The sequence below is a fragment of the Ctenopharyngodon idella genome, chromosome 2 (assembly GCF_019924925.1).
Source record: "Ctenopharyngodon idella isolate HZGC_01 chromosome 2, HZGC01, whole genome shotgun sequence".
In the NCBI taxonomy this organism is placed as follows: domain Eukaryota; kingdom Metazoa; phylum Chordata; class Actinopteri; order Cypriniformes; family Xenocyprididae; genus Ctenopharyngodon; species Ctenopharyngodon idella.
This window is the reverse complement of record NC_067221.1, coordinates 12,929,536-12,951,636: the sequence shown is the minus strand read 5'-3', so window position 1 is coordinate 12,951,636 and position 22,101 is coordinate 12,929,536. Positions and strand designations below refer to the sequence as shown.

At 37.9% G+C, this 22,101-nt stretch overlaps 1 protein-coding gene across 2 annotated transcripts in view; it reads left to right on the top strand.

Annotated features, from left to right (window-relative positions):
• The window catches only part of cdh7a (cadherin 7a), a 61,678-nt gene that overhangs the window by 12,829 nt on the left and 26,748 nt on the right, over positions 1-22,101 (top strand). For both annotated transcript variants that reach the window (XM_051874619.1, XM_051874631.1), the window contains exons 3-8: positions 10,019-10,313; positions 13,109-13,228; positions 14,233-14,400; positions 14,895-15,082; positions 18,915-19,168; positions 20,055-20,191. In XM_051874619.1, the coding sequence (XP_051730579.1) occupies positions 10,019-10,313; positions 13,109-13,228; positions 14,233-14,400; positions 14,895-15,082; positions 18,915-19,168; positions 20,055-20,191 (1,162 nt within the window). The remainder of the gene's footprint in view (positions 1-10,018; positions 10,314-13,108; positions 13,229-14,232; positions 14,401-14,894; positions 15,083-18,914; positions 19,169-20,054; positions 20,192-22,101) is intronic.

Sequence of the window (22,101 nt, the reverse complement as noted above, 5' to 3'; positions counted from 1 at the left end):
TGTGCAGGGCCCGTCAGTTTGAATCCCTTAGCTGGGCGTTGAATGTCCGATCATATTCTGCCTATATTCGTTGAGTGCAGCAGAGAAAAAAGCTTTGAATCCAGCCCTAATTGGGGGGGATCCTTTGATGGTGCAGTCTGTGCAATAGCAATGGGGGGGGGGACGCGTTCCCAGGCCGACTTCCGTCGTGACCCATTTGCATTTCCTTTTTCCTTGCCTGCCAAAATCAACTCGTAGCTCACCTTCTAAATGCACGCTTAATTAGAAGCAGACCAGGAGTGCCGCTGTAACCCTGCGGCGAGGATGAGAGATCCACACTTTTCTCCCCTTATGGCCACCGGGAAGCCTTTCGTCAGCTAGGCCGAGCAGATTAAACGCGCCCTCCGTCGCATACCGCCCTCCCACCACATCAATGATTTGCGCAAACTGAATTAAACAAAATGAAACAGAAGAGAAAGAGCTCTTTTCATGTTGCAGATCAACAAGCGTTCCCCAAATCCTCTTTGGAGTGATTTCTAACATATGCTGGGTAATTAAATGCAGTGCGGGAGAAGATGGGCCTCTTTTCATCTGCTTCCAGTCCGTACTGGTCCATGCCACGGCCATTTGTCATCAGTGCAGATGAAAGTCATTGGGTTGGCAGTCACGGCCTGGGCTCTGGTGCCAAACCTGCGAGCATGTGTGCGCACACATATACACTCAGCAAGTATGGGTTCGCACCCAAACGCCTACAAATGGAGATGGTGAAGAAAGTGAATTGTGTCTTTTCAGATAATTAAGGCTGAGGGCATTGAGGGTGTCTAGTCACAGAGGTGCTTTTTTTTAATAGAATCCGGCAGAGTCTTTCTCAAATGGAGAGTGATATGAGCTGACACCACTGAATCTAATGACAGGGAATAAGGAATCCTCCACAATAACGGCGAGATGTGGCTTGCACCTCCTCGGCGAAGGAAAGCTCCGCAACACAATAAAATACCATTTGCATTTATATAGCACTCTGCAGGTGTTGATTCAGGTGAAATATTACAACGGGGAAAGAATCCCACACCATGAGAGCGTATTGAAAGGCACAGGCAAATAGATCCAGTATGTAAAAAGCTATCAAGTACAAATGACTGCCTTTCCTCACAAATTCAGTCGTTTGCCTTTTATTAGACCGGATTTTAGCCTGGCTCTTGATTACCCGGGGCGGTAAGATGGTTTTAAAAGCAAAGGAAATGACATTGGAAAGCGCTACATCACCACAGCTTGGAACAGGGAAGACAATGCATGTCCCTGTTCTGTCGTTAGCTGTAAGAAGTCGCAAACAGCAAGCATTGACGTATGAACAGCTCCGGAATGCCAAGCTAGGTTTCTTTCACCTTTAAATGGTGAGCCAAGGGTATCTCGGAGGCAATTGTCACTTTAATGAGACTGTGCGGGTCTATGCTTATGTGCTTACGCAGCGATTAATGATAGCTGACAAACTTGTAACATGCCTCAGTTCAGTTCTTTATGCTAAAAATCAGAGTTTGGATTTCTTTAGTTGGTGTGAATGCAATTTTTTTTTTATCTAAATGTGTACCAGTGATTTATTGATTATTGATGATCCAGACTAACATTTGAGAGCAGCGGCACCAGATTTGATAGTGCTATGGGAGGAGACAAAAATGAATCATCCCAATTCAAATATTACTATTTAATTTCACAAATAAGTGCAGTTACTAATAATATGACATAAATTGTCATAAACACACATTTCCCTTTTAATAAATATTAGCTACAGTAACATCTGTTAGAAGTGTGATAAATAATTCAATATTCTGATGGTGCGAATGAGTCTACAGTCCTTAATTCTACTTTGTACTTGTTTTACAATAGTATCATACATTTGTAGTTCATGGTAACCATGGGTAAAATCATGTATAGCTCCTCACTACCATGGTAAAAAGTAACTATTTGGTTTCTAACTACAATACTGTAAATATATTCCCTTACCTCTGTTATACGTTTAATATACATGACTGTCTTAATAATATAATAACATTCTATATGACCACATTTTTGGCAAAATACCATGGTTACAGTTACTGTTAATACAGTAAATCCATGGTAAACATTGGTGATCTGTGGATTGAACAGCCTTCTACCTTTGGTCAATACAATTTTTCTCCTATTTTACACTTTAAAGGGGTCATAAATTAAGAAATCAAAATTTCCTTGATCTTTTGACATGTCATTGTACTATTTAAACATAAAGTTTCAGAACTCAAAACTTCCTTGTTAGCCAAAAACAACTTTTATTGAAACCAAGGTCTGAAAATGACTCATTTCAGATTTTGTCATATTATGACGTAATAGTGCACCGAAAGTCCACCTCTGCAGAATCAGATTAACGCCTACTTCTACATCATCACATATTTGGCCCTGCCCACTGGCGCGTTAGTGAGATGAGAAGGAGAGAAGAGAGATACAGGATCACTGGGCTAAAAATAATATCACATTCCAAAGGATTCTAAGGCTAAAGTGATTATTTATTTTTAACTATGTGTGTGAATGTCTCAGTAGAGCATTATTTGTTTGTTCAGTACATTTCACTGTGGATTCTTTGGTAAATCAGTTGCAATTTCCTCACAGGCTTTGCAAAAACTCACGTTATAATCAATGACGCTGTCTACATCTCACAATGAATATCTTATTTACATCCTGTTTGCACTGTTAGTTATGATGAAAGCATTTGTGAAAGTGCAGAAATCGCACTGACAGACATGTCTGCTACAATACTCATCACTGCAACCTTTAATGTGACGGGAGTAGATCTAAATATGTTACAATGAACACTCTTCACGATTAGTTAATCTTGACAGCTGTAATAGTTCAAATGTAGTATAATATTTCAAGAAAGTTCCACATGTAATATTTATTTCATATGCAAAAATGTTAGCCAATCACAGCAGTAGGCATTTACATTGAAGTCTCACAGTAGACACGCCCCTTCCAACAGAGTGTTCAAATCAGAAGGCTAAAATCAGGGTTGAAAATAGCCTTTTATTTCGTTTCATTTTCGATGTAAAAATCATACTAACATTATAAGTGCATCTCAGGAAACATAAAACAATTAAAAAAACGCAGTTCATGACCCCTTTAATGCTGCTGAGAATATCAGTGTTGTTTCATTTGGACTTAAACAAGTTTAAATCACCAAGACATTTAAAGGTTTGTAAAATAAATTTTGTGCCAGATTCAAATGCTTCTCACTGGATGTCACAGCACAGTTTAATAACTGTCATGTGATCGATCTGCAAGTAAATGCATCTGCTCTAAGCTTGCGCTGCGCTGTCTGTTAGGCTGAGCTGATAAATGGTCTGTGCCGCACAGTTCAAACAAGTCGCGCTGTTTCTTTCCGCTTTTGGAGCATTTGCCGTTTGATGTTTCTCATTTGCCATACAAATGTCAGTGCATAATCTAAGAGAGCTGGGAAACTTTGCAGTGGAACCAGTGGGACCGCTAACAAAACTCAATTGCAGAAAAAAAAGTTTAAAAAATGCAACCATTTAGTCGCAGTCTGCATGGAGCCCTGTTTATGTATGCTTTGCATGAGCCTGTTCACCTTTATTATAGTATAAAGCATTTCTCATCACTTCTTTTCTCAGAATAACAGCTCGCGTCCTTTGCATGTCTTGCAATGCATTCTTGGCAGACAAACGCAAGTGCTGTTTTTTGTGCTTAAAGTTTTGGTGGTAAATCCAAGGTGACAAAGATATGAATAAAACAAGGATGTGGCATCTTCCTGTCCTGAGCCATTACTTAGCTACAGCTTCACCTATACTCACAGTGGTACTCAAGTTGATGACACTTTTCAAAGAGACAAAATTATCTCAATATGATTTTTTCATTCATAGAGTATATAAAAATAAAGCCAGAATGGGATTAGATATTAAATAAAGAAACTAAAAATGAAGCATCCCCCAACAAAATGTTATGAAACAAAATAGATAATGACATTTTAATGTGTCTAATCAGTTAGGCTTAAATCCCTTAGCTTTAGAATGGTGGTGCTAATGAAGCACAAAAGCTAATTGCAATAATGCTAACCAGCAGCCATGTGGAAAACTTGTAGATGATTTTTAAACAAACTAGATGCTGAGTCACTATGCTAACCTCGATGTGGTGGGAGTTTCCCCTGTTCATCAGCCTGAAACAGAGCGCAGTCATCCTCAAAGAGCAATGCTAATCATGCTATCACTGCAAAAATAGGTTACCCTCTCCTCTAGGAAATGACAGAAAGAATGAAGGTTGTTTGATCCAGTACTTGAAGCTAATACAACTAGAAACATGAACATGAAATAGGCCTACTGTTGCCATTCGGAGTTATTTTATGATAATTTATCACAGGTCTTGCATAATACCATTGGTAGGTAAATTATGCTCTATGATACTGTAATATTTCTTATGATAAATAGTAAGCGTTGTTATTTTGTGACTGTGGGTAGCCTAAATACTGTTTAAAAACTATAACTGCTGTATTGTGGTGATAAATGTATATTCATTCATTCTCTTAATAAATTATTTAGTATGAGTCTACAATATTTTTTGGCAAAAGATGATAATCATAATAAATATGCACTTGTCTCCATATAGTTCATACTGCTTATACTGTATACCATTAAAAATACCAACTTTTTATACCATTAAAAAGTTTGGGGTCAGTAAGTTTATATATATATATATATATATATATATATATATATATATATATTGAAAACAGTTGTTCTGCTTATTGTTTTTGTGGAAACCTTGAAAACCACATATTTAAAACAGTTCATGTGACTACAGTGGTTCAACCTTAATGTTATGAAGAGACGAGAATACTTTTTGTGCGGCAAAATCTATATCTAGTGATGGGCAATTTCAAAACAGTGCTTCATGAAGCTTCGAAGCTTTACGAATCTTTTGTTTCGAATCAGTGGTTCGAGCGTGTATCAAACTGCCAAATTCACATGATTTCAGTAAGTGAGGTTTCGTTACGTCATAAGTGTTTCGAAATTTCAATGGTTCACCACTGGGGGGCGTGACTTTGGCAGTTTGATACACGCTCCGAACCACTGATTCGAAACAAAAGATTTGTAAAGCTTCGAAGCTTCATGAAGCAGTGTTTTGAAATCGTTATTTTGTATTTTTGGCTCACAAAAAGTATCCTCATCGCTTCAAAACATTAAGGTCGAACCACTGTAGTCATGTGAACTGTTTTAAATATGTCTTCAGAAGCTTTCTGGCATCTGAAAGCGTTTATTATCTTGCTGGCAATGGAGGCCTCACTGAGCCATGGGATTTTATCAAAAATATCTTAATTTGTGTTCTGAAGATGGACGAAGGTCTTACGGGTGTGGAACGACATGAGGGTGAGTAATAAATGACAGAATTTTCACTTTTGGGTGAACTAACCCTTTAAGTAAAACATTTGGACGTTGACTAATGCTCTTTTATATGTTAATGACGTTAATTAGGCGGCGTTTACAAGGCGGAGATCTGAAACCATTCAGTTGTGCGCAATTTCAAGAACATTTGTGATTTGTTAATTTCACATCTGGAAGAGAGGCATACACATGTGTTTTGTGTGTACGTTCATTCTCTGAATCACGCGTACACTGTACGAACATTTGAGGAATGATCATAAGATCAAATGTAGGACAGTTTCTATGCAACATTTTATAAATGAGGCCCTGTGTCACCTTAATGGTCCTGTGTAAGTGTAAAACTAGTAATTTCTACACATCTATATAATGCAACTTATTTTGCAGTGCTTAATTTGCAGACAAGAGGCATGTTCATTGCTTTGATTGAGTAGATGTAGTTAATTAAGGGAGGCACCATCTGTAATATATCTTGCTGTGCAATTTTAGTCACAGCTTCTGAATCGCTATGAAGAAATTACACTAAATCAGAGTGAACGCCTCGCCAGTGCCGATCATTCCAGCAACAACACCCATATCAATTGTGTTATTTATTATGAAGTTCGTTTCGGTTTGAAAGTCACTCATTATGTGGGATTGTGAGGAAAGTAACTGATGTGCACTGGCAAGCAAGACACTTCCATGTTTGCCACATCCATAATCTTTCCGTATTTGGAGGGAGTGAGAGCGGGTAAGAGAGGGAGCATCATATTAAGGGTACCCCTGCAGGATCCAAGAAGGAGACAGATGAACATAAATTAGCTGTGTGTAAAACAGGCAGCGTTTGTAATCTCACAACGTAATTGGGCTCGCTGGTTTGCAGAGACAGATGACAGGGATGTAATGACACTCTTCATTTATCTTCTTTATTGTGGTTGAATGCGTTGGCAGCGTGAGACTGGTCCCGGTCCAGATGAAGGAAACGTTACGTTGTGCTATCATCCATGTCAACAACAACCCACATTGCTGATTTACAGAGTTAGACATGGCATGACTCAGCCGGATAGTTCGTTAGGGGTGGTGAGATTGCTGGCAGGTCTTACTAAAGGCTGAGAGAGAAAAGGTGAGCACTCATCCCAAGACTTCACGGTCCTAACTGGCTTCTTCCAGTAGATTTCTTCCTCAGGCTCGGTTCTTCCTGTTTTAGCCTCTTGTTCTTGTTTTCAACAGCCCATTAATGTGCACCTTTGGTCGCTCCTTAGTTCTTTATCTCTTCCTCTGAGCTGAAAAAGCCAAGGGCTGAGAGATAGAGGACTAAGTCAAGAAGCAACCTCATCATTGCATTCCTGCAGAGGAGAGTGATTTACATGTTTTCCTCTTATTCACACACACACAAACATATACAATAAGCTGTGCTCAGAGAGCTGTCTGAGAACACAGATAATATTGATTGAAATACTTGGCAGAGATATTCTAATGTTGTTTTAAGTCTTTATTTTGTCTTTGTTTTTTCCCTGTGTTGCCATATTTCCTATATTGAAACAGGAGGATTGGGCAGGTCATACTGAAGGGATTTGTTTTCTTCTTCTTTTTTTCTTACATAGCTTATTGATTTTAGTTCCGTCATAGCCATGAACCGTGATTTGCTACTTGGTAGTAGGTTGTATTTGGTATTTGGTAAGTCAAACCAATACGTCAGTCAAGGACAATTACATTTGATTGGACAAAAATCTGTGTATAGTGTTGAATGAGTCATGAATTATTTTATTTATTTTAATTTTAAATGAGTATGTGCCTGAAACTTTTAGGAGTCAGTGGCATATACACTACCATTCAAAAAAAAAAAAAAAATTTAAGCGTTTAATGAGATACAAAAATACAGTAATATTGTGAAGTATAACAACAATAACTATTTACTATTTTAAAGGGGTCATATAATGCCACAAAATGTAAAATAAGTCTCTGATGTCCCCAGAGTGTGTATGTGAAGTTTTATCTCAAAATACACCACAGATCATTTTTTATAGCATGTTAAATTTGTCACTTTTTGAGGGTGAGCAAAACGCTCCATTTTTGTGTGTGTCCCTTTAAATGCAAATGAGCTGCTGCTCTCAAGAAGAGGGCGGAGTTTCAAGAGCTCATGTTAACAGCGCCGATAACCTCACACAGACTCACTTAAAATGTCAGAAACTGTTCAGCCTTTTATGTTCAGACCGGAGTCGGACAATGATGGAGAGACTTAAGAAGAAGTGGCAACATGTAGAATGCAACAGGATGTTCCTGAATGGTTAGTTGGTTAATTTATGTAGCTGATGTGGGATATCTTAAAAGCATTGATTAGTATATTCTGTCAAATTGTTTGTGTGGGAAAGCCAGAGAATATATGCTGCATGAAGATAGAACAGGTATAGTTAAGTTTAATTATGGTTATAACTTGTGTTGTCATCTTGCTTTTATGTTACATGCTATTGCATTTGTGTTACGTACTGTATTGCAATAACATGGCCTCACCACTTTGTTGCGTGTTCTCGGGTGCAGGGTTTATGTAAATTTTAGGGTTAGTGATGTCACTAACCCGGGAAGAAGCTTGTTGTAGTCCCTACCAGCCACTTGTTGTAGTCCTTAAACAGAGAATTCTTTAAAAGAAAATATCTCCCTTTGCATTGAACTTTGAGCGTCCTAACTTTGCAGATGTTGTTTATGCTCTAACAGCAACATTACACACTAACTAAAGTTAAAAAAGTCAAATCATAATCAACCACCCTATTAATATATTTTAAGATGAAATTTATTCCTGATATGACAAAGCTGAAATTCAGTCACATGATCCTTCAGAAATCATTCTGATATGCTGATTTGCTGCTCAAGAAACATTATAAATGTTGCAGCCTTGCTAAATAAAAGCATTAATTTTTAATAAAAAAATCAAATCTTACTGACTCCAAAGTTTTGAACGGTAGCGTAGATGACCTCGAAGCCAATATTCGTTCTTTATCAGCTGTACTTTTGAAAAAACAACCAAAAATGTGTTTACTTTTTAATATTTTTCCACATGATTTTGCATAAATTTAAAAGGCAGTAAACAATCTTAACAACCACTTAACTAATGAAAAGTCAGCGAACAAACTTTTTTTGAACTTCTTGGAATTGGTAATACGTTTGTCAGCTTTATTCAGATGAAAAGATATATACATTTATTGTAATCGTTTTAGATGAGTTTGTGAGCTGGAGCGATATAGCTGAGCACACACAATCTAATGATCTGCAGTCATCATCACGGTGAATTATGGTCAGAATAAACATTTGAAAAAAGAAATGCAGAGCCGAGCCACACAACAGTCATCAGACTGGAGTTGGCCTTGGAGAATTGCCAGCACTGACATCCAAACACACATTTACTTTGATTAATTAGCCTCAAATGTCATTAGCACTCTTGGTTCCTGCACTGAAACCATTGTAATTTTTGATTAACTCACATCATATGTGGAGCAGCGCTGTTTTATTGGCAAGTAAACTGCAACCTAAACCAGATGTGACTAGATGGGAGCTTTTTTCCTGTGGTGTGAAAAATGAATTAAAAGTACAATTCCATATAGAGACTCAGTTCAAATGTGGTCATAAACTGCATGCGTAATATAAAATCATTAGAATAATGGTTTTAGATGAATTATAGCATGTCACACCACAGGACACTGCATACCAGCTAACCAAATTCAGTCGTTCATTCACTTTGTCCCATGAAAGTAATGCAGCTATGACACACCAGCCAATCATTCAGAGTGTGTCTGAGAAAAACAGCATTATAAAGACTTATAATATGACAGGTATGCTTAAATGAAGCAAACAAGTTGTGTTTTCATACCGGCAAGATCCTGTACATGAAAGTATTGTTCAACAGTGAAAGAAAGTCTATTGAGAAATGTGTATTTGAAGACCAAAAATGTTAGATTTATATAACGGAAAGAAAAGCAAAGGGGGGAAAAGCTAAGGACTTGGCTTATAATCCCCCAGAGAGCTGAAATAAAGTCTTTCAAGAAATAAACAAGTAAATAAAATCATTCACTGGTGGTGACGGAAATACCAAGTCATTTTCCATAAAATGGTAACGGCATGAGAAAAAGGCTCATAATGAGGATTTCTGGACTGTGAATTAAATTGGATAATGGTTTATTACGGATGTGCATTGTTGGCACTATTTAAACACAATGGCAAATATAAAAAAACAAACCATGTATAATTGTCACACTTCTCGCAAAACAACTGTACACTTGTAAATCTGACTAAACATTCAGGACAGAATGACTGACCTCAAAACACTGTGAGATTTCTTCACCGCTGTTCATGTTTCTTTCTTTGTTGGAAAAGTAACTCACAGCAACAGCACCTCAAGCCATATTCTTCTGTATAACAAGGAAAGCTAGATTTATCTTTTGAGATGTGTGAGGAAGAATAACATGGCATTTGTTCAGTCCGTTCTCTTTTCTGCTGGAGATGGTTTATCTCCATTTATTATTTAAGCCACTGCAGAAGCACTTTCACATGAGTAAACAGAATTACTGGCTTTATTCATTACTATACTAACTAGACAACTGTTACAATGATAGTAGAAATAAACAACTGTTTTCTCCTTTCATTTTTCCCTGTAGCTTCATTCTGATGTGGACAAAGGTGAGGGCAAAGTGAAATACGTGCTCACAGGTGAAGGTGCAACCTCCATTTTCACCATCGATGAGAACACAGGCGACATACACGCCACAAAGCGTCTGGACCGGGAGGAACAGGCCTACTACACGCTGCGAGCTCAGGCCCGAGACCGCGCCACCAACCTGCCAGTCGAACCAGAGTCAGAGTTCGTTATCAAAGTGCAGGATATTAATGACAATGAACCCAAGTTCCTGGATGGCCCTTACAATGCTCAAGTACCCGAAATGTCTCCTGTTGGTAAGTGCCTTGGATTTGTTCATACAAATCTAATTTAATGATGATTATTGGTAATTGTGTCACGTATTTGTTTAGGTATTGAGGGTTAGCTGAGGATCACCTAAGAACAGTGATATACATAAAGAATGCCCCCATACAGGGCACTTGTTTGTAAGTTCGACCACGCAAAGCGTTGTAGCTGACAATCACGCAAACATTGACATGTTTTTTTAGAAGAGCAATTAACATGCTGGCTGCCACTGTCTGTCCAACGGCGTGAACAAAGCCATTAGCCTCTGTGAATGCAAGCGACCCTTGTCCTCAATGACTGCTTTATAGATCCATTTAAATTCATTAGCAGTCAACCGGTGATGAATGGATTTGATTAACGAGAAAATGATTAATTTAATTTGGTAATTAAGAAACAGGAGATTTTTTTTTGTGTGCAAGTCTGAGGATCACAACCTAACCCAGACACCTCTCCCTCAAGCCAGACATCAGCATGAGGCCAAATGGAAATTCACAACATATGCCTTTATACTCCCATCCAATCACTTTCACACATAACGGATTCGGTATGATGTGTGTTTAAGGGCTGACCATATGCCGTGTCCTTAACTGGCTATAAATGTATCAGCCTGTTGAATCTAAAGAGCCTAAAATGATTCTGCAGAAGTACAAGGTTACCTATAAGAGATGAAATCACATTGCACCATCTTATAAAGAGTAACACTCATTTGGCCTTGGTCCCTGCGGTGAGGTGTTGCCATGGTGCTGCGCTTTTGTACACTCGGCTGTGCCTCCAGATGCTTAGGTTACTGATATGACAACATCTGGGCCTGTCCCCAAATGTCTGCTTTAGTTTTTTACAAGCAAACGCATTTAAGGATAATCTGCATTTTCTGAGGAACACCGCAGTCTGGAGTGGGACCGTAAATTGTGCTCAAATGAAGGCTTGGCACTTTCCATTAGCCATTTTACAGTTTAAATAAAATCTGGGAAATATCAGTAAGCCAGTAAAGCGGCACTATACTTCCCTTTGTGCTCCAGTTCTACAGGATATAATTATAGTATATGAAGTATAGAATCTACACTACCTTTAAATATTTTGAAAGAAATAACTACTTCTATTCAGCACTGATATATTAGATTGATCAAAAATAACAGTAAAGACTTCAACATTTGTTACCAAAAACTCTATTCAAATAAAATGGTGTTCTTTTGAACTTTTTTAAATAAACTTTCTAATCCTTAAAATGTATCAGTTTCCACAAAACTCTTAAGCAGCCCAACTGTTTTCAACATTAATATGAAATGTTATGTTATATTAGTGACACTGAAGACTGTAGTAATGATGTTGTGATAAATAATGACGCTGAAAATTGAGCTTTGCCATTACATGAATAAATTACATTTTAAAATATATTAAAACATAAAACAGTTATTTTAAATTGTAATAATATTTCACAATGTTACTGTTTTTACTGCGTTATGATCAAATAATTGCAGTCTTGGTGAGCGTAAGGGACTTAAAAAAAAAAAAAAAAAAAACATTAAAAAAATTACAACCCCAAACTTGTATGTGCTGCGGATGTCCAGTTTCTGTCATTGTGAAAAAAAAACAACAACAACACCATAAAACAACAGAAAGTCATAAGATAAGGGAAAGCAAATGCAAGCCACATACAGAATTTTGTTTAAAGTTCGTGTTTGGCTTTAGATTAGATTTGTTTTGTCCTTCTGGGCTTTTTGCAAGGATGCATGGCTTAATGAGAACTGAGGCAACACTAGCTCAGTACTCTGTAATCAAGAAAGGCACAAGAATAAAAAATACAGCCAAAGTCACACAAGATATGTTTCTATCTGTGTTACGTTGTTAATTTCTGCAAAAAAATATGAAAAACAATCATGAAAATAATTTACAGATAAAGCAGTGTTTCTATCCCATGTGTTTAAGAAAACGTAATCGGGGTAATTTGGAAATGAAAGTTTTTGTCACTGGGGAAGCCACTGTGACTCTTATTAAATGTGATTACAAAATGCTCTAATGAACTTCATATATGCTAGCAATCAGTGGCAGATGCCTCGTTTCTGGAATTGACAGTGTGTCAGGTGGTTCAGGGATGCAAGAGCAGACTTTTTAAATGCACATTTTGAAAATACACTCAGCATTTTTGAGGATTTTTATCATCTCAAAATCCTCAGAAAAATACAAAGCCAGACAAAACTTTGGGAGCAGTAAGATTTTTTTGTTATTTATTTATTTATTTTTTATATTATATTGATCAAAAGATTTATCTTTCAGATAAATGTTGTTCTTTTGAACTTTCTATTCATCAAGGAATCCTGAAAAAAATTATCATGGTTTTCACAAAAATATTAGGCAGCACAATTGTGTTTAACACTGATAATAATAAGAAATGTTTCTTAAGCACCAAATCGACATATTAGAATGATTTCTAAAGGATCATGTGACACTGAAGACTGGAGGAATGATGCTGAAAATTCAGCTTTGCCATCACAGGAATAAATCACATTTTAAAATATATTCAAATAGAAAACAGTTATTTGAAATTGTAATAATATTTCACAATATTACTGTTTTTTTTTTGTTTTTTGTTTTTTTTTTACAAATAAATGCAGCCATCTACTTATATGCATCGTAATGTTTCGTTATTGGTTTACTTGAGCTTGTTCATGTTTTTGTGATAGGCTGCATAAGATTTCAGTTCTGTAATCAAGTGAAGCTCAGTGCTTATGATTCCAGTGTATGTCTGGTAACATTTTGACCAAATTGGGTGGATAATCTGTTCCAGGCACATCTGTGGTTGAGGTTAAGGCAACTGACGCAGATGATCCCACATATGGAAACAGTGCCAGAGTTGTGTACAGCATCCTTGAGGGACAACCCTATTTCTCAGTGGAACCAAAGACAGGTACGCAGAAGTTACAAATGTTTATTTCTTTGCAATATTGTCAGTAAAATATTTAGACACTAAAATGTTGAGATTTAAAGCTTATCAAGACATTTTTTTTAAGTCATTCTCACCCGTCAATCTCTTTAGCTAAACAGTGTACAGTGTTCATTTTAATTTAGATTAATTTAAAAAAAAGAAAAAAAAGAACATGCTTTCAATTGTAACTCGAGTGATACGTCTTCTCAAGCCAATGACGTGGTAACCACAGATTCTTGTAATGGAAACATGGAAACGTCAAGAGACCGCTATTTTGATTGACTCACTTAAAGACAGAAAAAGTTGATGGGACTTGTGATGAAGTTACTGCCGCACATTAACGACTGATTACAGGGAATGAAATCCTTAATGTAATCAGCACTCTAGCTGTAACTGAGGTCATTTCCACATATGGACTCAATCAACGGGGTAAATTACAAACCTTGATTAAACTTTTTCTCCCTTTTCTTTTAAAGTGTACAGCTAATTTTAGAGACGCCACCACAACATGTGAAGGAAAATGAAGCCAGATATAGCAAATAGCAGTGGTTATTGATTAGGATTTATCGTAGCTTTCTGTGTGCAAAAAGGAAGTAGGTACTATTTAATCACTCTCGGTGTGCCAAGAAATAATTCCAAAACTAACAATGACTTGGAGAGGAAATTGATTTACCGTCCTGCACTGGCTTCAGTGAATTTGACTTATCGATGAGAGATCCATTATGATATGGCTTAACAAATCTCGAAAAGGTCCTTGCTGTTTAGATTACTAAATGGTAATCCTATTTTAATTGATGCACACTCCATTTCCCTATAATACAGAAGGGAAGTGATCCATATTATAATCTAGATGCTTTTTCACAGCTCTTACAGGCCTGGAGGATGTTATCATTACACAGTACATCTCATGCATCAATACCCCCATATTTCTAATCAACAATAGACAACAGGACGTTCAGTAAAACAGTTCAAACTTTTCTGTGCAGGCATTGTGAGGACAGCTCTGCCAAACATGGATCGAGAAGCACGGGACCAGTATCTTCTGGTAATTCAAGCCAAAGACATGGTTGGCCAAATGGGAGGACTCTCAGGCACCACGTCGGTGACGGTCACGCTGACGGACGTTAACGACAACCCACCCCGCTTTTCACGGAGTATGATTCTACTACTGACTATAAAGCAAACGTGGACCTGATCCATCATTAACGCATGCTGTTTCTCCATTTAAATTGCATGAGAGTAATCTGAGATGTTTAATGACTTAGGCTGATCTTGTATTATCGAGATCAAGCGCTCGCTGTAGTTGCTGTGTAATTATCAGGTAGATGATCTTCTGAATAGAACTGAACAATCTTCTTTTATAATAGAGGATTTTTTTTTTTAGATCATTGTCATAGTCATTTCTGGCCCCATTTTTAGCTGCATGATACCATCATCACCATCAGTATGGGTCCGGGAAAGTGTAGAGCTCAGACTGTCCTCGTGCTTGCTATATCTATAGAGTGGCTTACCTGCTACGGAGCAGAGAGATACATTATTAGCTCAGACTCGGCCCTAACAGCTGGGTGATAAGGAAGGAAAAAAGAGAAATAGCATCATCAATAACCTCTGCGTGTGGGTGTGTGTGTTTGTCGGGTCTCTTTTGCAGAATCCTATCAGTTTGCTGTGCCTGAATCCCTGCCTGTGGCGTCAGTGGTGGCCAAGATAAAAGCCTTGGATTCTGACATCGGACCAAACGCTGAGATGGACTACAGAATTATAGAGGGCGACGGCCTTGGGGTGTTCAGGGTCGCACCAGACAAAGATACCCAAGAAGGAGTCATAACTCTGCAGAAGGTAGGCCATAGACAGCCCAAACCTTATATGTACTTTCGGCCCCATTGCTATGACAGTGATGCAATGATGTGATGATAAATTTTTTATGCCGTGAAGGGAGCGTGATGAGAAAATGCGCTAGATGTAAAAAGTGTGTATCTTCAGATGATGTCAGAGGTTAATCTGACGCTACGCATACAGACAATATCCATATGTAAGACCCCTTTGAGTTTCTGACAAAGTCATTTACTCAGTGCATGTCTGAAGAGTAAAAGCGCTGAAGAACTCTATGGTAACATGCCTTAATGGTTAGCTTCCTGTTGCTTTCACATCCATAATAATGAAGTGCTGTTAGCAGCTGGTCATGACCCTTATCAGCCCACCTACACTTGACTTTTGACATTTTGCTTATGGCCAAAACAATCCATTTTGAATAACACTTATGATAGCATTCGTTGTTTATTGACTTGAATTCGGAATCCAACATTTTTGGTTAAAAGATATTGCATAGCAGGCATTTTGCTTTAAAGCTAAGCATCGCAATTTGCTGGATCCTAGATTTCCTGAAAAACAGACCTCAGGCAGATCCATGACCAGACCACAGAAATTGTCATCCTGACTACTGGTGTCCCCCAGGGCTATGTCCTCAGCCCTCTATTGTTCTCGCTGTTGACTCTTAGCCTGGTTGCCAGGCACCCCAGCAACCATATCATCAACTTTAGAGATGACATTGCAGTGCTAGGGCTCATCAATAACAATGATGAGATATCATGCAGAGAGGAGATGAGAGACCTAGAAAAATGTTGAGAAGTCAACAACCATCTCTTAATGTCAACAAGACAAAAGAGATAATTGTTGACTTCAGGAAATCAACAGTGTTTGGAAACTGCTCTTCCTCTCGCTGGAAGCCCCTACAGTGCAAACTGCTCAGCATGTTACTTCCCCAAAGCAGTGTCTAAAGAAAGTCAACAGAAAAACAGCATGAAGGACAATACTTTGGCCTTCAGCTTTTTTGCCCTTCTTCATTCCGGGAGAAGCCTCAGGAGCATACACTCCTGAACCACTGGACCTGAGAACAGTTTCTTCCCATAGGCGATCATGCTCCTCAACTGCTTTGACCCACCTTACGCCCACCCATCCCTCTAGCTTGTGTAACATATGTTACAGAAATAAAAACTCATACAGGGGCATTTTTTGCTCTCATATCTTGAATTTTGGGGGCATTTATATTTATTTTGCTTTCATTTTTTACTTAAACCGCCATCATTTTCCGACTGTACCTGCACAATGTTTAATTAGTGGTGCTTACGAAGCATAGCATCACTATTGTTATTAGTCGTACTTATTCTTCTTCTTCTGGACAAAACTTCAGCGTGTAACTTGTTCTGCAGCGTTTGCCATAGACCCATTAATGAGGTGTCAAATTGTGTGGCATATTGAGAAGAGGTGTGCTATGACTTTTATAAGGGATCGGCCGTATGATGTTCCCATAGACTTAACATTGCGACAAATTTTGACGGGTCATAGCTCCAAGCGAGGATTTTGTAGAAACATGTGGGTTACCACATTTGAAGAAGCTGGCAGGCTCTGTAACATACCTTGCAATGGGGTATAAGTTGTAGCCCTGGGGCATAAGAGGTGCATGAAATTGGCCAATTGACATACTATGATGAAGGGACTGCCCATGAAACAGGGATTGCGCATATATGTTTTTCCTACTATTGTAAATTGCATAGGGATTTTCAGGCAACCAATCAGTCGCTCAGGATCATCATGAAGCTATCAAGCCATGCCCTAGCAACCATTTAGAGCACCATAGCAACTGATCCCGTACACTGCTGTTATAAAAGGCCCAGATGGATATCTTTGCAGCACAGTGTCATGGAGACATAAAGGCGGGCTCATTTTACTCAGGCAACCAGTCAGTCTCTCAGGATTTTTATGAAGCTATCAGGCCACACCCTAGCAACATTTAGAGCTCTCTAGCAACATTTCCATAGACTTTCATTCAAAGAGTTATCTTTGGATAGAAGTGTCATAGAAACAATAGAGTGGGTTTGTTTGCTCGGGGCAGCAAACATACATTACAAATCACCTTCACCACTTCCTAGCCATGCCCTAGCGACCATTGTTGAGCACCCCAAACCCAAACAGGGATATCTTCAAATCCGAATGTCATAGAGGCATGGGGGTTTGTTTATATTATTCATACTGGCAAGCAGCCTTTGGAGTATCATCATTGGCAGCCGCCAAGCCACTTACTAGCAACCAAACAGAGTGCCATAGCAAACGTTTAGCAAAGACCTATATCTCTGCATTAGAAAATCATATAGACATGGGGGATGGCTCTTTTGACTCATGCTAGCAAACAGGACTTGCTAGACATGCTAGCAGTGAATAACTACATTCTAATAGCGATTAGATAAGTGCTAAAACATGTAAAAATGTTAATCATGCTAGCAACATGCTAATTATGTTTAGCTTCTTGCTAAAACATGCTTGTCAACACACTGATCATGTTAGCATCATGATAGCAGCATGCAAATCATCTTAACATCTTGTTAAAACATGTTAGCAACATGCTAATCATGTTAGCATCATGCTAGCAACATCTTAATCTTGTTAGCATAATGGAAAAACATGTTAATCGTGTTAGCATCTTGATAGGAATATGCTAATTGTGTTAACATCTTATTAAAACCACACCCGTACCCCTCAGAATATCGTAGAGACATGGGGGTGAGCTTTTTTGACTCAAGGTTGTGTAGGGGCAGTGTAGTTGCGCACGGCGAGCATCACTCACATTTTCTTCAGAAACTCTAGTTTTTGCTGTCATAGTATAATGTGTTTCGATTCAAGCGTATATTGTATATATTTTTACATGGGTCAATGACGTGATACTAATTTTTGTGTCCAACTCTATTTTAGATTATTCACAAATATCTGTATTATAAATATGTTTTCAATTTCTGAATTATAATACATTTTGCAATTTTTTTGTGGGGCTTAAAGAAAAAATGTCTAGGTGGTATAACTGTCTAGAGATTGCTTGGGGTATGGAGAAAACTTTGGAGTTTGGCATAAAAATTTATTGTTGTTTGTGATATGCTCTAAGTGTATTCAAGCTGTATGGATAATATTTTATTACTTTTTACTTGGTTACACCACTTGACATTTACACAGAGAAATTAGATTGAAATGTTTGCAGAAAACGTTTTTCAAAAAAAGCATGCAACCAACATGAATACGAAGGTAAACTGTCTGAAAACTTACGTTTCTCTCTGTATGTTGTATATACAGTGTTTTACTGTATATTTGCACTGTGGTTTCCAGGGAAACTATGTAGGATAGAATTGACAATAAACTGACTCTGACTTCTCATTTTAAAGCTACAGTTAAATGTTCACAAGTGCTGGATTTGGCTTTGTTGCACCCTCAGGGAAGTTATGTATTGCCAGTGATATGAAGGAGGCACGGAAGGTAGTTTTCAATGCGTTGCATATTACAGCAGACAGGAGTGATAAATGACTATATGAGAAAGTATTCCACAAGACATTTTCGGCATCATGTATCTCTGTCTTAAAATCAATGTACTGCTATGACACTGTTCTTTTCTGTCCTGTCAATCGATAGCAATACTTAAATGAAATATGAGAGTTAAAAGGAGAAGATCAAGGGCTCTTGGATGCATTATATGCGTACACACATCACATGGCTAGATTTCAAATCTGAACTCTGTTTTTGACTTGCCTGGATGCTTACCACATATTCTCTGTCCTTGTTTATAATTTCAAAACTATCTCTTCAACACTTCCCCCTCTCTCCCTCCCTCCCCTTGTGCTCTTTACCTCAGAATCTCGACTTTGAAACAAAGTCAAGCTACACTCTGAAAATTGAGGCATCCAACAGGAACATAGACCCACGGTTCTTGTCTCAAGGACCGTTCAGTGATACGGCGATGGTTAGACTGACTGTGGAGAATGTAGATGAGCCTCCTATCTTCTCCTCTCCGCTCAGTAAAATGGTTGTCTCTGAAGCGGCTAAAGTGGGAACCATCATAGGGACCGTCTCTGCTCTGGACCCAGACTCCACCAATAGTCCCATCAGGTAAGGCATGGCCTTATGGAATGACTTCACATCCTAGTGGTACTGCTTTTATGAAGGCAAGATTAAATTTTGTGAAAGACTACAGCATTTTAATTAAAGCTTAAAACCTTAATAAAAAGCTGATTGTCATATTGTGATAATATCTAGATAGTCTTTAGCTGGATAGAGATATCTCTGGATAGAGATCTGATCACACAAACCTGTGCATAATGGCTTATGAAAAAAATACATTCACTACCGTTCAAAAGTTTGAGGTTGGTAAAATTTGGATTTTGTTTTTGAAAAAGCCTTTTATGCTCATAAAGGCATTTACGTGAAATAGAAATATTTTGTAAAATATTTTTGCTGTCACTTTTGATCAGTTTAGTGCATCCTTGCTGAATAAATGTATGAACTTCTTCTTTTTTTTTTTTTTTTTTTTTTTAATGAAATCTTACTGACCCCATACCTTTGAATGGTAAGGTACATAATACTATTCACATAGTTGCATGTGAATAACGAAAATGCATTGAACGTGTCATAGTTTGTCTCGAGTTCATCTCGATGTGACCTTAAATAGGGTCAGTTGATAGCCAATCACATAAACATTAATGTAATGTAAAGGAGGCCAAGATACACATATGCAAGTCATTAGTGGCATTATTATTGCATTAAATTATTTTGCTTATGTGGGAGTAGATGCAAATGTTGACTGTAAATGAGTTGTGGGGCTCAGTTGTTTTGTGCTAAAAGACAAATGCTCATAATTAAGTAGTTCTGTGCCTAAGAGCCTCTGAAAATAATGATTGCTGTTGGGGCTTGTAGCTATGGCCTACGGTCATATCTATAGAATTCATTTAAAAGTCAAAACTTGAAATTCATTAAAACTTTTTTTTTTTTCCCACAGATATTCAATAGACAGAAACACAGACTTGGAGCGATTTTTCAACATTGAGTCAACAACAGGAGTCATCAGCACAGCTAAGCCATTAGACAGAGAAGCCAATGCTGTACACAACATCACCATCCTGGCTACTGAAAGCTGTGAGTGACCTCAAATTAGTTTGTGCAATTATTGAGCTAATTTATAAGGTTACTGTTATGGTTTAAAGGTCTTCTGGAAATTTGTGAAGGTTACATTGGCAGTAATTATCTTTCTTGGCTGAAACAAAGAATGAAACCCAAAATATGATTTATGAAAGAGACCTGATTTATATTTTTGAACAAGGTCTGTCAATTACAGAAACTGCTACTGCTTGATTTGTCCTTCATAACTGAGCTCTTCTGAACGTTTTATTGAAAGATACCCTACACGCTTCACTTTCAGTTTGTATGGTGAAGTGTTGAGCAGCTGCATTTCATTTTTTTTTTTTTTTTTTGCAGTCTTAAATTCTATTAGGATGAAATCCTTCATAAAATTCAAGCCTTGAATTTCACAATGAATATCATTATGCTAAGGCTGCCTCAGCTAACAGTTAGCACTGCTCTGGAGTGATCAATATTTTAAACCAGGTCCTATGCGCATGTCGCGCATTCCTGTCTTGCTGCACAGCAGATATAGCATAAGCGTTCAATCTATGCGAGTGTGCACTGGCCAGGATGGGAACAGATGCTGCGCCCCTGAGTTGACCGCTGTCCATTGGCACCTCCAGGATCCATGTAGCTTGATCGAGCCTTGTCCTGATTGTAGCCGATGGGCAGAACTGCAGTTTCCTCTCCCACCTAACTTTTGATGCTGATTTTTACCGTGACCTTCACTCAAGTGCATCTGTTTTCACAGATCCCCTTCTGTCTTCACACAGACAGCCATAACCATATTGTCTTGAGTGATGGAGGGGAATAATATCCATCATGTGGTTACATTTTTAACCTATATCCATAAATGTGGACACACTTAACCAAAGTTTGCAGGTTTGCCCTCATAGACAATCAGTCATTGTCAGAGGCATCCACAGTCTCTGAAATGGGTTTTGGCAGAGAAGATTGAAATGTCCTCTTCTATTTGTCTATAAGAATGAGACAGAGGCTTGCTAGCTACCAAAAGGTAGCCTCAAAGTCATTTGTCTTTAGGCGATGTTTGGTAAGGTGTTAAAGGGATATTTTACCCAAAAATGAAAATTATCCCATGATTTACTCACCCTCTAGCCATCATAGGTGTATATGACTATCTTCTTTCAGCAAAATACAATCAGAGTTATATTAAAAAATATTCTGGCTCTTCCAAGCTTTATAATAGGAGTGATTGGAGGATGAGATTTTGAAGCCCAAAAAAGTGCATCCATGGGTCATAAAATGTACTCCACGTGGCTCTGGGGGGTTAATAAAGGCCTTCTGAAGTGAATCGATGCGTTTGTGTAGGACAAATATTCTTATTTAAGACTTTATAAAGTAAAATAACAAGCTTCCGGTGCGACAGAAATACACATTCGACTTGCATCTAAAAAGCGACGCAGTACACAATGATATGATGTACTACACGTTATAACATAGGACATAGCGTAGTATATCATGGCATAACATAGAACATGATGTCATTGTGTACTACATTGCAGAAGGTAACGCTTTTTAGACGTAAAAGCCGCATGGAGTATGTTTTATGATCGATGGATGCACTTTTTTGGGCTTCAAAATCTCGTCCTCTAATCTCTCCCATTATAAAGCTTGGAAGAGCCAGGATATTTTTAATATAACTCTGATTGTGTTTGGCTGAAAGAAAGCCATAAACACCTAGGATGGCTTGAGGCTGAGTAAATTATGGGGTAATTTTCATTTTTGGGTGAACTATCCCTTTAAGGGTATTTAAAATCATAAAAGAAGAAATCTCAATTTTGGAAATGGATATTTTAGATTCTAAGAGCAGCCATATTTAAAAATGACATTCAGGATAAAGTTTGCCAGAATCTCTTTAAAGCTCTTGTAAAATTACTATATATGTGACCACACAATCTATAAAC